Source organism: Perca flavescens, chromosome 1, assembly GCF_004354835.1.
Source record: "Perca flavescens isolate YP-PL-M2 chromosome 1, PFLA_1.0, whole genome shotgun sequence".
Lineage (NCBI taxonomy): Eukaryota > Metazoa > Chordata > Actinopteri > Perciformes > Percidae > Perca > Perca flavescens.
In genome coordinates, this window is record NC_041331.1 from 14,196,761 (window position 1) to 14,212,137 (window position 15,377).

Below are 15,377 nucleotides of genomic sequence, written 5' to 3' on the forward strand. Positions count from 1 at the left end.
GAAATGTAGCCTGGTTAACACCAGACCCTTCTCAGCTGTAACTGAGAGTGGGTCTGGGAAAGGTTCATTGACAGTTCATTTCCAGAGGGGCGTCACCAACGGACGCCACTCAAATGCCTCTGGGCTCATTGGATAGTCCTTCAACCAATCAGACCAACGATACGGGTGACGCTTTTCACATCCAACAAAAAAAAATTTGATTCTGGTTTTTGGTGTGGTGCCTCCTCCACGCCCTACTTTCTCCTTGCAGGTGTTGCATATTGCTAACTTGTTATCTTCTGCACACACGCTGAAGAATTTCCAGCTGACATGTTGCAGGTTAATTCACGAGGCTACATGGGCAAGAATAGCGAGTACACGCGCTTCGCACCGCGAGCGGGTACACGCCACACACGGCGGAGAAGTTGAGAGAAAGGAAAAAGAGACTGTGTCTCTGTCCGTGTGTGCGTGCGTCCTTGAGAACTGTAACTCGTATAACTTATGTTGTCAATTAATTATAGCATTGACCGGTATAAAATCGGCATATGTCAGACTGACCTGCCGGTCCCTGGTCATGGTGAAGCACGGCTTCGGTAGCAGTCATGTTGAATGTAAACAAAAAGCTGCTCGCCGTCGCTGCGCTATCCTAGTCGCGTACAGCCCGCCTCAACGGTTGTGATTGGTGTTAAGCCCGCCTCAGGGGTTGTGATTGGTGCCTCAATTTTGAGGACATTGGAAATGGGTTTGAATGGGCTCTTCGCCAGACTGACCTGCAGAGCAAATCTCAAATTTGCCGGAAGTTCGTCAGGGTTTACCCAGGCTAGTTGAAATGTGTCACATGCTTATTTCACAAATAAGAGGAAAGTTTTATTTAGATTCAGTGGTGGGTTGCGGTTTTCCCGGGCTTTTTCAACGTAAAATAAAGCCACACTAGAGTGCCGCTTACCGTGCTCCAAGGCTGCAACACAAAAAGCGCCTGGACGCTACAGAAACCAAAACTTGCGCGTGTTAAATTTGGAACCCATGATCAGATTTGAAACCAAATCCTCCAAACGATTCCAATAAAGAAACAATTCCACTGGAATCGTAATTTTTGAAACGATTCCAAGTAGGAATTGGTTCTCGATGCCCAACGCGATAGGGGAGGCTTCTGAATGCTTACCTTTTGAAAGATTTATATTGTTTTCATTTGTACAAATACCTCCACAATGCACTTTGTGACCGATATCTTCACAAACCCAAACCAAGTTTCAGGGGTAATTTGTTAATCTTAATAACCACCAAGATACAGTTCCTGCCTGCTATACATGAATTCTAACCTACAGCAAAATGTATTTATAGACTAGCTGTTCGAGAACAGCAATAAAGATACGGACATCAGCAGAAACAGTATACAACCCTCCACTTTAAAATTACATTAACTAGATTTATAGTGTTGAGTGTTAGAAAGCAGATAGATTGTCAGAGCTGTGTGATTATATGTAAAATGTCACTGAACATGGACACATTGTTCTGATGTTATTGTTAACAGCTAAAAGAAAAAGTGAGAGAAAACACAGGCTCTCGTGGAAGAAAAGCACTCCAGAGTCCACTTACATTTGAGAGCTGTAAACTGCGACAATCATTTCTTGACTTGAATTTATTATCTTAACTGTCCGTTTCCACACGGCTGTCTTTCTTTTGTTGCCAAGAATATATACTGGCTAGAGGTTAGCTTCTTTTTCCCCCCATATTCCATTTTGCATTAGCGCATATATCCAATCTGCTACAGTAGTGCAGGCAAGAAGCTCACAGGGAAGGGATATTTTTAAGTTTCCATTTAAAATGAAAAATTGGGCTTTGGTTTAATGGAGAGAGAAAGGTGGAGGCTGTACTGCACTGAGGGTGTAACACTGGACTTTTCTAATGAAAAATATTTTGTATGTGCTCACCCCATTTTCAGTTTGTGCTCAGAACAAACTTACGATAGATACTCAGCTTCGTGTGGTCTCCTGTTTCAAAGCTGGACCTAATTTCAAGCTTTACCTCGACTCTGACGCTCAACAAGAGTGGCTCTTTCACATATCAAAACGTCCAACCAGAAGCTACACCGAGGTGACAGAATATTAACTGACACTTTCTACAGCCCCCAGTGGTCACTTTTACCTGTTTGTAGCTGGAGGTTCTTATTGTAGCTCGCAGCAGAAGACATGGCTTGGCCCAGAGCTTGGTTAGTACCAAGGGGAGCACCGGGGGCTTTGGTGGCTGCTGCAGAGTTTGGTTTTGATTTGGAGTCCTTGACTGGTTTAGTCCACACCAGGCCCTCTGTCACCTGCAGGGCAGCTCCCATCTTTTGAGCCATGTCCATGAGCTGTTAGTGACAAGTAGGCAAACAATTACAAATACCGTAAGAAATGATTTTTACAGCTGACTTTGAGAAATCACCAGGATCTCAAGTACCTCGGGATCAAATTCAACGTTGCTACCGCTGTCTCGAAGTAGGTTGACTTTCCTCTCCATCTCCTGATACTGATCCAGAGTTGCCTTCTTATCACCATGATTATAGAGGAAGATGGCAAAGTTCAGGTTGACCAGAGGGTTGGAACTGTAGATAATTGATCACCAAGGAGGAAAAATAAATATTGAAAAGGATTCAACTACAGACTCAAATTCAGACGCTCAGTACATTTAAGGTAGAAGGCGTAAGACAGACTCACTCGTCAATTGTCACCGCTTGTTCATACGCTCTGGTGGCATTCTCTACATCCTCCAAGTTAGTCAGAGCCACTGTTAAGAATAAGTATGAGACAGGCTTAAACTTGAACTGAAATACTGTCAAACGCAGGAGCAGATGACTGTTCAGCAAGGCAAATTCAGCAGGTTCAGTTTGCTGTATAGAAGGGTATAGTATATTTCCTTTGGTAAATTATTAAATAAATACAGAACAGTAATCTGCTAAACTCCCAGTAATTGTTGCTATTATTTCTTTTTTTTTTGCCAGAAATCCTCAATTTACTCTTTAAAGACACATTTCTCTGACACATTTCTCTGTCTCTCTGACTCAGCACAGTACCTGCCAGCAACATGTAGAGTTCCCCCATACGTGGTTTCAGGTTGATGGCTGCGCTGAGGAAGTGGAAGGCAGAGGCATACTGCTGCATAGTCAGGTGTACAAGACCCAGATTGTACAACACTTTCCAGTCAAAGGGAGACATGTAGTGGGCCCGTTTCAGGCAGCTGATGGCCTGTGGGAGGGATGAAGTTGGGAGAGAGAAGTCAAACAGCTGACAGAACTGTTAACAAAAAACAAATCTATATATATGGTATCTTAAAGTGCTCATATTATGCTCATTTTCAGGTTCATAATTGTATTTAGAGGTTATATCAGAAAAGGTTTACATGTTTTAATTTTCAAAAAACACCATATTTTTTGTTGTACTGCACATTGCTGCAGCTCCTCTTTTCACCCTGTGTGTTGAGCTCTCTGTTTTAGCTACTGGGTGAGGCATCACACTTCTATCTTTGTTGGGAGTTGCACATGCGCAGTACCTACGTAAGGACTACTAGCCAGTCAGAAGCAGAGTACGAGGTTGTGCCATGCTAGCAGCTAGGCGAGCATTATAACGTGTGTTACAAAGTGACGGAAGTAAAAGGCTGGACTACAACAGAGCTGTTTGGAGCAGTTTGTGAACAGTGTTTTCTGTTGGAGATGGTAAGTCCTTTTGGGGTGGACTTTGGGCTTTTTTTTTTTAAACTTTGTAAACCTATAATGTGCACAAAAAAAGATATATAACAATAAAGGAAAGGGGAAAAAGCCAAAAAGCATAATATGAGCACTTTAATAAAATATGATGCAAGAAGAACCTATGAAATTATAGATTCTGTACAACGGTGGATTTATAATAGTTCAGGAACTTATGGAGTAGCAATGTATACATTTATTAATATGATCTCATCTTGTTGACATAGATTTTTTAGCAAGAATACATTAAAAGCCAATTAACAACAATGCAGTGTAAAATGCCTGAGCTATGTATGTTGTATGTATGTTACTATCACAAAAAGATTAAAAGCCCAGTCTGTGGTTGGTGTAAAAATAGTCTACATCCTTGACATTCCACTTCCGGGATTGCTCCGTTGCCGACGGAAAATCCGCCGGATTTCACTCATTTAGGCAGGTTATCCGTTGCCTTGGGCTTCCTTTGTGTTGGCATTTTAAACTCTGGTCGATTTATGAGGATTATGTGCAGCTAGTTCTTTACTATTTTATCTACAGATAGGTAGTTAAGTCCAGTGGTAAAGGGTCACAAGATACATTTGAGGAGTATCTAGATGGTTAATGTGAGAGGAAAGAAGAAACAATAACAAAACATGAGCGAAGACGTCACAAGCCAAAAATGTTGTTTTTAATATATAACAATGCAATGTATTTTATAAACTTATCATATGTTTTTTTATGTAAAACTTAATCTGAATAGTAACTGCAGCTGTCAAATGACACACAAAGTACAATATTTCTCTCTGAAATGTAGTGGGGTAAAACAGTAAATATGCTGAACTACTCTCCATCACTGATGGTATTTACTTGCAAAATGTGAAACTAATGGTGAATGTCCTATAGATACAAAATAATAATAATGAAATAAAAAAAAAGATCACATTTTTTTAGTTTCTTGTTTGGAGTAATACACTAATTTAAAAGCTGGACAAATGAACCAATGAACAGTATTTACTTACAGCTACATATTTCTTTTTTCCAAAGAAACACATGCCAATGTTGTTCCAGAGAGGGGGGCTCTCGGGCACAGCACATGCTGCCACTCGGTACTTGTTCATGGCCACATCAAAGTCACCGTGGGTCTGCATCATGCTGCCTGCAGCCAGGATGGCCTGGGAATAAAAACAGTGATTAAAGAGATAGTAGAGAAAGAAGTACCCTTTGAAATTGCGCATAATGAAAGACGGACCGTACTATGTGATAGAGAATGACCTCTTTTTTTTATCCTCAGGTAACAGTAGAAAACTATGTTTATACCAAAGCATAATGTGTGTTCAAATACCCACGTACCTTATAGTTGTTGGGGTCAAAAGTAAGGGCATTTCCAAGGTGCTCAAATGCTTTTTGGTATTTCCCAAGCTGGCAAAAACATGAAAAAAAAAATTTATACATCTTCTCCTTTTTAAATGTCTCTGACATCTACAGTAAATGCCACTCTGGTAGTGCTTGTTTTTACACATAATTAGACTGAAAAGATTTTCAGATTTTTTAAAACAAATACCTGTAAAAACAGCAGGCCAAGAGTAGTCAGGAGTTCAGTATTCTCTGGAGAGAATCTGAATTGAAAAGGAGACAAGTAGAATAAAAAAATGTCACTTTATCGATGCCTGTAATTACATTTAATGCCTGCACTTATTCAAAAGCAAACATAGTTGATATTCAGGGAATCTGCTGATTCAATCAGGGTTTGATTCAGCATAATTGTGGAGTATTAATTATGACCTGTGGGGGATGATATGGTTTGAAGAAGAAGAAAAAAAAAAAGAAAAATGGTAGGGAAGAGACAGATCTGCATTTAAAAAAAGATTCACAGTGGCACTTGATTAATTCATTTATCCCCAACAGGAGATAGTCATAATGAGCTCTATTATAGACACTGATGTCATTTCCTTATTTATGCCACAGCCTAATGTTTAAATATTCAACATGTGAATAGAAGTGGAAATGAACAGAATTTATACTAAACTGAAAAGGGCCTGGGGTTAAAATTGTGTCAAAACTGGAGCTTTGTGTAAGATTGAAGGAGGCCCATGTATTGAAATGAGCTCTAAAGACTTGAAAACATATAAATAAAGAGGGAACTCCCTTGGAAGTAACCAACTTCTTATTAAACAACGTGTTTTATGGCTCTTATCTGTTTTAGTGTCTCGAGACAATGTTATGAAGAAAACTGTCATGCTGAGGCTGTGTTAAGTTTCTCGGTTGGATAAAAAACAACTTTGTCTAGGTAAACAATTCCTGAAATTTAACACTTACATTGCGATATATGTATGTTTAGAATATTTAAAAACAGATACAGAACCATAGTGGCAGTCATGCCATATACCTATGATTATTATTTTAAATTCTTCTTTAAAGTCTTCTCAGTGCTTTTTTAACATTGTCCACATTTGAAGTTTACTTACTCCACTGCCCTCTTATACACTTCGATGGCCGCGTCGGTATCTCCGGCCAGCAAATGAACCTTTCCAAGCATCATGAAAGTCTTGTCGTGTTTATTTATCTGGAGAGCTATGTTTAGATGCTCTTCAGCCTGACAGAGACAGAAAATCAAAATGATCAAATCGCCTGGGATTGGGAACAATTTGTCCTTTATGGTGTCGGTAAAAATCAGCATACTCACATTTTTGAAGTCTTTGATGAAGAAATAGCACAACCCCAGATTATGACTGATCTCCTGGGGTGAGTAAATTAGAAAATGATACATGGGGCGTTGGTGCATGCTTAATTGAACAGAGCTGAACATTTCACTATACACAAGACAAATCTTGAAAATCTTGAAAAAGAGTTGAGCGAATTAAAATTTCCAAATAAATAAAAAGTAAAAAAATAAATATAAGTTATTTAAGACAACAGCGCTGTGGAATACAAATTCTGTATTACTCAAAAGTATTATTAGAGGGGACCGTTTCCAAAACATACTAGTGTGAGTGGTTAGTGGTCCTGCCTGGCCAGTTTAATACAATGTTTAAGGGATTCATAGTGAAACAGCCCTGGATCAGTTTGGAAGTGCAACCATGTTTTTTCCCAGTCAGGGCATTTTAACATTCTAAATCAGGGGTCTTCAACGTTTTTTTAGGCCAAGGACCTGAGAGACGAACAGGGATCCCCTACTACATATATTGTATTGTATAAAATTAAGCCGCATAATAAACTGGGCCTAACGTGTAAGGCGGCCTAAAGCCTTTATACATACCAGTTTACGGTGCCCTACAATACAAAGCTATTTACATATATCATGTCTTAACATCAAACATGTGGAAGGCATAGTAAATCTTTAAAGGAACATGCCGACTCATTGGGAATTTAGCTTATTCACCGTAACCCCCAGAGTAAGACAAGTCGATACATACCCTTCTCATCTCCGTGCGTGCTGTAACGCTGTCTGACGGCTCCAGCATTAGCTTAGCCTAGCACAGATCCTGCAGGTAACTGGTTCCAACTAGCCTACTGCTCCCAATTGTGACAAAAGTGACAAAATAACGCCAACATGTTCCTATTTACATGTTGTGATTTGTATAGTCACAGCGTGTACACAAAACAACGTAACATGAGACACAGCCGTCTTCTAACAGTAAACAAACCGGGAACTATATTCTCAGACAGGCTTGCTGCGACGTATCACTCTGCCCAAATACTATATTCTTCCGCCTGAGAATATAGTTCCCGGTTTGTTTACAGTTACAAGACGGCTGTGTCTCACGTTACGTTGTTTTTTGTACACGCTGTGACTCTATAAATCACAACATGTAAATAGGAACATGTTGGCGTTATTTTGTCACTTATTCGGAGCAGTAGGATTACTGGAACCATTCACCTGCATGTTCTGTGCTGGCCTGATGCCGCTGGAGCCGTGAGACAGCATTACAGCACGCACAGAGATGAGAAGGGTATGTATCGACTTGTCTAACTCTGGGGGTTACGGTGAATAAGCTAAATTCCCAATGAGTCGGCGTGTTCCTTTAAGCTTAGCTGTATCTGTGGATGGCTATAGTGGCCAGTAAGCGTTCAATGTTGTTGTTTTTTATGAATAGGCCGATTTATCTTTTCTAATAATCTGTTGTATTCATGTTATTGTATATTTTCAGGCCTATTTTAATGTTTTGGGAAAACACATTCAAAAAAGTAACAAACAATAATTTGGCGGCCCCCCTTGCAGTGACTCTGAGGACCCCCTGTTGAAGATCTCTGTTCTAAATGATGGGGGCAATTTGAGAGAACTTCATGCTGTGTATTTAGAGTGAACGACACCAGGCCTAATAAACACACAAAGTTTAAAAGGAACACGCCGACTTATTGGGACTTTAGCTTATTCAGCGTATCCCCCAGAGTTAGATAAGTCCATACATTACCTTTGGAGTGATTAGTGCAACACCTGAAAAGCACCATTGTTACTCTCTGCTCCTCACCACGGGGCTTCTCAGGTGCTGCAAGCAAATCACTCCGCCCAATTAGCAGAAGTAGCAGTGCTTCGCCTTTCTGAGAATATAGTTCCCAGTATGTATATGGTTAGAAGATGGCTGTGTCTCATGTGACCTTGTTATTTGTACACGCTGTGACTATACAAATCACAACATGTAAATAGGAAAATGTTGGCATTATTTTGTCACTAATTGGGAGCAGTAGACTAGATGGAGCCGGTTACCTCCAGGATCTGTGCTAAGCTATGCTAGCGGTGGGTGCGTCAGACCGAGTTACGACACGCACAGAGATGAGAAGGGTATGTATGGAGTTATCTAACTCTGGGGGATACGCTGAATAAGCTAAAGTCCCAATAAGTCGGCGTGTTCCTTTAAAGACAAAGCAGAAACAGAGTACTAAAGTGTTTTTTTTTCCTTTACCCAGTCTTTCTCGTTGAGCCTTGCAGCTTCATTATAGAATTCAATAGCTGCTTTATGCTTTCCCAGGAGAAACCTACAGAAAAAAACAACAACAATCTATATAAGAAATGTATCAATCTTATTGCATGCTGAATAGCTATACTTACAATGAATGATATAACAGTGAAGAATAGTCACTGGGGGTGGATTGACTTTTCCCTACAGTATTAAAAAATATTCTGGCCATAAGTGGATAGCAGTTGGGCTGGTGTCGATGTATGTTTTTCTCCTATGTCAGTGTTTTTAGCTAATGAAGGGGTGTTGATGCACCCCGGACTTGAGGGCAGTAGACTCACAGTGATCTGGCCACTTGCTTGAGATTGTCAGCGCTGCTGGGATTAAGGATGGCACAGCTCTGAAACAGCTCCAGGGACTGTTGGATCTTGCCCTCAAGACGCATGATAAGTGCTGTGGCAAGAAATTAAGACACAAAAAGAGAGCATATTCATCTACATGAGGAAGTAAAAAAAAAGAAAAAAAAACATTAAAAATCAAAGGCACAGCGTGAGGTCCAAAGACCTGATTTTGGGGAACTAAATAATGTACTGGGGAGCTTTGCCGTTGACAACCAAAGAGCCTTCGTTGGATGCAGCTCTTAATTAACATCGTACATTTTTCATTTGTGAGAGGGAAGAGTTACTATTAAAAATACAGCTCACCTTGAACATATATGGCATATTCACACATCCCATTAGTCTCCTGCAGTTGTTCTTTGATGATCGCCTACATGGACAAAGAACGGGAGACAATTTCTACAACTGAGGTGGACGTTATTGCGTGAGTAGGGATGCTGCTAAAACAAGTGCTATGCTTGAAACAACAAATGTTTCTGGCCCTGCTGAAAACCAACCCCAATGTGATTCAGTTTCTAAACTTGCAAATCCCAAACCAGAATAACTTTGCACATTTGCATCAGTATATTTCACAATGAGAGCTTGGTATTTTCCTGGCCTTGAAATTTGCTTTGCTCGGCTGTGTGGTATTGTGGTGCCCAGTGCACGGTGCACAGGTGGGAGGAGAGGCACAAATGTAAATATTATATTTTAATTCAACATTAAACAGCGAGTAGATGTGTTTAAATCGGCATCAATGTGGTGAAAGCAAGAATGCTAGTAAATCAGTCAATCAGTGCATTTATATATAAGTTATTATGAGTGATTATTACGGTATCTGTTGTCTACATGCAGTTGCTTGATATGCTATGTAAACCTCCTTCAGGTCTTTTAATCTCTGCAGCCATCTGAGGGCAGCAGGACAGATATGTTGATACATTTGCGGCATCTGATAAGAAAAGTGCCTCGCCAGAGGTGCCATTACACGCGATTGTCCACCGCGTTTACCTTCATTAAATAACGTGCAAATGACACAAAGCTGCTACAAAGTAACCCCATACACCTCCACAAGCATCAGACAGGTCCAGTATAATTAAATACTGTGGCATTGGATTACCGAGGCTCATTAATCCTGTGCATCACAGCCTCCTTTCCAACTTTAAAAGGAAAACGTTGTGGTACGAAGCAAACGCTGTTCTGTCACATTTTAAGATCTGATGTAACAATTTGCAACATTAAAATACAGTAGAATTCAAACTGAAATAGTGAGTAGTGATTGTGCTCAGCTGTTTCACAGCGATGAGACCAGTGATGTGACTGGCTGAGAGCGAATTTACTAATCACCACACCCTCTGATCTACTGTATATTCAACCTCACCCAGCTCTTTACACTTTGTGCTGCTGCACATACATGGACCAAAATAGCAGGTGTGCTTAGCGACGGCCACACAGTCTGCCTGCCCAAAAACCTACAACTATGGCTCATCGCTGCGCTGGCGCAATTAAAATAAGGCCCTGAGAGTGAGGAGTGTTTCTGTCACTGGGAGAGAATGAGAAGGAGGATTCCAGTAATATATCTTATAAGTACAGGTATCTATTCAGAGACTTTGCTAAGTACCTACCGGTTTCATGTGGGAATACACAGGTCAATGCACGGAATTAGCCCATAATAAAGTACAGAACCCTGTACATGCCGGGCATTCATTATCCTCATTATTATTTTAAAAGGTCAATCAGACCAACACAGACATGGGTCAATAACAGACTAAACCATAGAAAGGTACTTTACCTTACATGTATCATAGTCTTTACGGATATAGTGTTGGTGGATTAGCCAGTTTCTCCTCTCCACAATGGGAAGCTCTGGAGCTGGAAATAAGAATATAACAAAATGAGAAGAAAAATTGGGGATAGCTTTTAAGCTCATTACTGTTTCGATAATGTCTTATTTAGTTGATAGCTGAATGATTAATCCTGTTGGCTCCCTCCTTTTGCAGTCATTAGTTAGTCGCTGATCTGACAGTTAACAGAGATGTAACACTTCGACCTAAATCCACAGGCTACATTTAAGTCAATTCACCAAACACACTGTAAATCATTTTCTTAACAGACGGCTCAGACTATTAAGAGTTATGTCTATTTCGACTATTTTCAACTGCCAAATTGAAAAAAACACTGTATAAATTAAACACATAATCTTGAAAGCTCCCTCCCTCTGCAGTCACTTGCGATTCTTTGATCTGACAGTAACATAGATGTTAACACTTCAACCAAAATCCCCGGGCTAAACTATAATCAATTCACCAGCCACGCTGTAAATGTCACCTCGTAAGCAAGTTTTTCCGTTACAAACACTGCTTTTTTTCGGTCTCTCTCTTAGTGTGTTGGCAGGTTGAGATAGTCTGCCCGTTGCCAGGGCAACAATGTATCTTGCAAGCCAGGTGCTTGTGACAGAACAGAGGGGGTATAGAGACAGACTGAAAGAGGGAAGCTGGAGGAGTGAGTGGCACAATACAAAAGCCAGCTTTAGAAAGGGTTAGGTAACCTGAAGAACCCAACCACAATGCTCCAAGTCTTCTTCCCAGTGGAGTACACGATTTCATTTCACAAGGAGAACGTAATTCCAATTCGAGTGAGTTTGATTCTGGTAATCCTGTTATCTTTTACCAACTACCTTCCTCTGAGGCTAAAAAAAAAAAAAAAAAGGATTCATGGCAATGTGGAATGAATTGCTTGGCTTTGAGTCTGCCACTGACATCGGGGGATATCATTAATGAACTGCCTGTGTAGGAATACGGTGTGAATTACACTAAAGCGCCCTTCGGTTTTTATCTGTCGGCGCTTCAAGCAGTGCTCTGTTGATTTGCCGTTCGAGCTGGAGCCTCTTCCAACAACTTCAGAGGAATCCTCTTCATCGCTGAGGGTGAAACTGCATGGGTTTCACACGTTTGCCCAGTCAAGATTCGGAAATGGCCCTATTTGTAGCACCCTAATCCGCTTTCTCCCTGCTGAGACAGCAACAATATTCTTGTCTCTGGGTTTCAGATGGGGCCCTGTGGCACTCCAGTGTCCACGCACACAAAGCGGGGCACATTTGGTGGAGGAGAGATGGGATACATGTGTGACATGTATTCCTGTAACTACGGTATGAAAGAAGGGTAGAAAGGAGCTAAGAAGAAGAGCACAGCATGAGGTCTCCTAAATATAGTCCTGTGAAAAACTTCATCCCAAACAGAGGAATTTTCTCATTGTTAAATTTGATCTGGCTAATGCTAAGACAGATTTGGCTTCCATGTGCTTCAACCATCTGTTAAAAGGGGATAAGAGCAAGAGGAGAGGCATGCTGAGATCAAAAGACACATGGGGAGAATGTAATGAAAAATATGATGAATTTTTTTGGGGAAGTTTCACTACAAAAACTTCAAAAAACCCGTGGTATTGTCAAGTAAATTAGTCTCATATTCAGCTGCCAACGCTAATTCCTCCGAGGGAGAGAAAAGACAAATAGATTGCTTCACTAACACTTGTTTCTACAAAACTGGAACATGCTGTACTGGAACAGGTGAAATTACCTTATGCCATTGGCAGTTTTATTTAGCGATTTAAAAGAAACTGATTTTAGGTCTTACTAGTGGGTGTGCTCATATTTTTGCAACACCTCCTCAGTCTTACCTGCTAACAATGTAGTAACTGCATTGCACAAAATGTAATAAAAGAATATAATGTATTTGTTGTGCATTATATAACCCTGATTGCATTTCATGATCGCAATTAGAGAAGTGTATGAAATCAGTAGCTTATGGAGACAATTAAACAGAGATATATTGGCTTTTTCTTTTTTTTCTTTCATTATTAGCAATTTGATTCATATAGCCCAATATCACAAATCACAAATTTGCCTCAAGGGGCTTTACAATCTGCACAGCATACGGCACCCTCTGTCCTTAGATGTGCACGTTTGGCATATGTTTTGCAGCTTTATATATTTCATTTTTATAATATAGTATTATAGTCATAAGCAGAATTAAAACTTTTAGTGTTTTTGACTTAGTTATGGAGCTTCTAGCACTTCACTTATACAGTACATTAACCAATTAAAATCCAATCTTTACTTTCTGTTTTTATTACTTACCCACTCAGTCATCTTACCTTACATTAATGCACTTAGGGTTTTGATACAGTAAGGGCTTGCATGCTATGTAAAAGATCACTGCATGGAAATACAATACCATACCATACAAAACGATACAATAGCATGCTCCCATAGGACTTGCATTCTCAGCAGTGCCGCTGATAATTAAAAACATTGTAAAACAAAACAAAAAAGCTTAATTGTGGGCAACAGCTTAACAGGACTTTAAGCCATAATTACGATGACAAAAATATCCTTGTATAATATACAAACAACAAACATTTTCCACACAGAGAAATATCTGGAACATGGCTGGCTTAGCAGCATACTGTATTAAACAGCTTCTTCCTTTTAGGGACGGTGGATAGAAGGGTGAGGGTGACCTCTGCAGGATGATTGGTTCCAAACTCATTCTATTATTACCCTTTACCAGTTACAGACACATTGTCAGAAATCAAAACAACGCGTGCTGGAAAAGTTGTGTTGTTTGAAAATCATTTTGCAAGATGACTCGCAAGTGTCAAATGTCTTGCAGTACCTTTAGGTGCCCGACGTTTCTTGGCTTCAGTAGCAACTGGGAGCTGAAATATATAAAATACAACAAAAATAAACAAGTAACAGCTAATATGATCATTACATCAAAACAAAAATATACACTGGACCTCATCTATCAGTGTTGCCCGTGAACAGTATTTACGGTCGCCCCACCAAAGTAGATTTTCTCCACCCAAACAAAAAGGTTTTTTGTATTGTGTCTTTATGTGTTCTTGCTGTGTGAAAATACAGTTCAAAGTGACCTGAAAAGGTGTGTTCATATTAAATTGTACAGAATAGAAAAATAAATGACTTTCTTAATTAGATGTTATGAACCTGTGAATGTACTGCCATATGTTGAGCAGAATTTTAATTACTATTATTGCATACTAATAGATTATAGTTTTTATCACTAATAAATACACAGAAAAGTATTTTTTATGTTGTAGTTGGCCAATGTGGAGCAAATTTCGTTAGAAGTTAGTAAGTATAGTAGTGGTAGTATAATAATGCATCATTTCATGTAAGTACGGTGTGTTTTTTATGTAAAAAGTTGCCTTAACGAATGACTAAGTTTCAAATAAATGCAGTGGAGTAAAAAGTACATTTCCCTCTGAAATGTAGAAAAGTAAAAGTAGAAAATAACAGAATGAAAATACTCAAGTAAAGTACAAGTATGTCAAAATTGTAAATGTACTTATTCCACTACTGGTTATTACATTAACAGAACCATTAACTAGCTAGCTAGTTGACATTACATGCAGCTTCCGTGTGTGCAAGTAACGTTAGATGCACGCATGCTCAATCCAAGTGTTTTGCTTCATATCATTTTTTCCTCTATATTTGACTCACTTGTGGATTGCTTCGCCACTGACGTTTCGAGTATTAATATTATAATTTTTGTCATCACATCCTAAACGCTAGACGGTATAGCCATAACGCAACGAGTATTTGTGGTAAAGTCAACCTCAGTTATTTTACTCAACCTAAGTTACAGTATAACGCGTGGGCTAACGATGGTCAACAATGTAGCTATATTTGCACTGGAAGGTTACCTACGCATTGCTGTTCTTGTCACCTTACTGCAGCGGTATTAGCTGTTAGCGCTCAGGTTGTAGCTAGCTTGCCCTTGGATGAGTGAGATTAAAAGCTAGCTAAAGACGGAACGCGAGGCAAGTTAACGTTGCCGTTCAGGTTAATCAATTTAGCTCCGACTAAGAATTGGTTAGCCAGGCAGCTAGCTAGCTAACATTCAAATAACGAGCGTTTTTGCAAAGGCTATACTCAGAAACATAACGTTACGTTTAACTCAGGGAGTGCCACACGGTCGTTTAAAACAGCGAAGCGTTTGCGTTTACCCAAGAAAACGATAACTAGCTTTGGTTTTGCACTCACCGCCGTAGCTTTCTCCTCGTCCGCCATCTTGGGATGATCAACGCTAGAAGCGGTTGCCATGGATACATCAGTGGAGTAGCTGGTTGGATTTATGAATGTCGACTGACTTTACCAATGGATTTTACTCAAACTGTCTATGATTTTAAAATAAGGGCCAGTTATCATTGGCGGAGGAAGTATTCAGTACCCTGCATTTAAAACGTTACTTAATTAGGTATAAAATATGCAAGCATAATCAGTAAAATGTACTTTAAAAGTAAAGTAAGAAAAAAAAACTATATATATTAAATATATATTTACATGACAGTTTCCTATTCCATATATTGCCTGCCATTTATATCGGGACATACAGTAGATTTTTTTATCCA

The 15,377-nt window shown here is 39.7% G+C and overlaps 1 protein-coding gene across 4 annotated transcripts in view; it reads right to left on the reverse strand.

Moving 5' to 3' along the window:
* bbs4 (Bardet-Biedl syndrome 4) overlaps positions 1 to 15,116 on the reverse strand; it is a 17,330-nt gene extending 2,214 nt beyond the window's left edge. The window contains exons 1-15 of one of the 4 annotated variants that reach the window (XM_028583416.1): positions 15,010 to 15,116; positions 13,619 to 13,661; positions 10,743 to 10,817; positions 9,276 to 9,339; positions 8,913 to 9,024; positions 8,578 to 8,650; positions 6,360 to 6,413; positions 6,142 to 6,269; positions 5,238 to 5,292; positions 5,027 to 5,095; positions 4,696 to 4,848; positions 3,032 to 3,203; positions 2,676 to 2,745; positions 2,419 to 2,563; positions 2,125 to 2,329 (exon numbers count right to left, since the gene is read on the reverse strand). In XM_028583416.1, coding sequence (XP_028439217.1) covers positions 2,125 to 2,329; positions 2,419 to 2,563; positions 2,676 to 2,745; positions 3,032 to 3,203; positions 4,696 to 4,848; positions 5,027 to 5,095; positions 5,238 to 5,292; positions 6,142 to 6,269; positions 6,360 to 6,413; positions 8,578 to 8,650; positions 8,913 to 9,024; positions 9,276 to 9,339; positions 10,743 to 10,751 — 1,309 coding nt within the window. In that variant the 5' untranslated portion in view covers positions 10,752 to 10,817; positions 13,619 to 13,661; positions 15,010 to 15,116. The other 3 variants (XM_028583407.1, XM_028583423.1, XM_028583431.1) reach the window with 3 other exon arrangements.
* Positions 15,117 to 15,377: the final 261 nt, after the last annotated feature.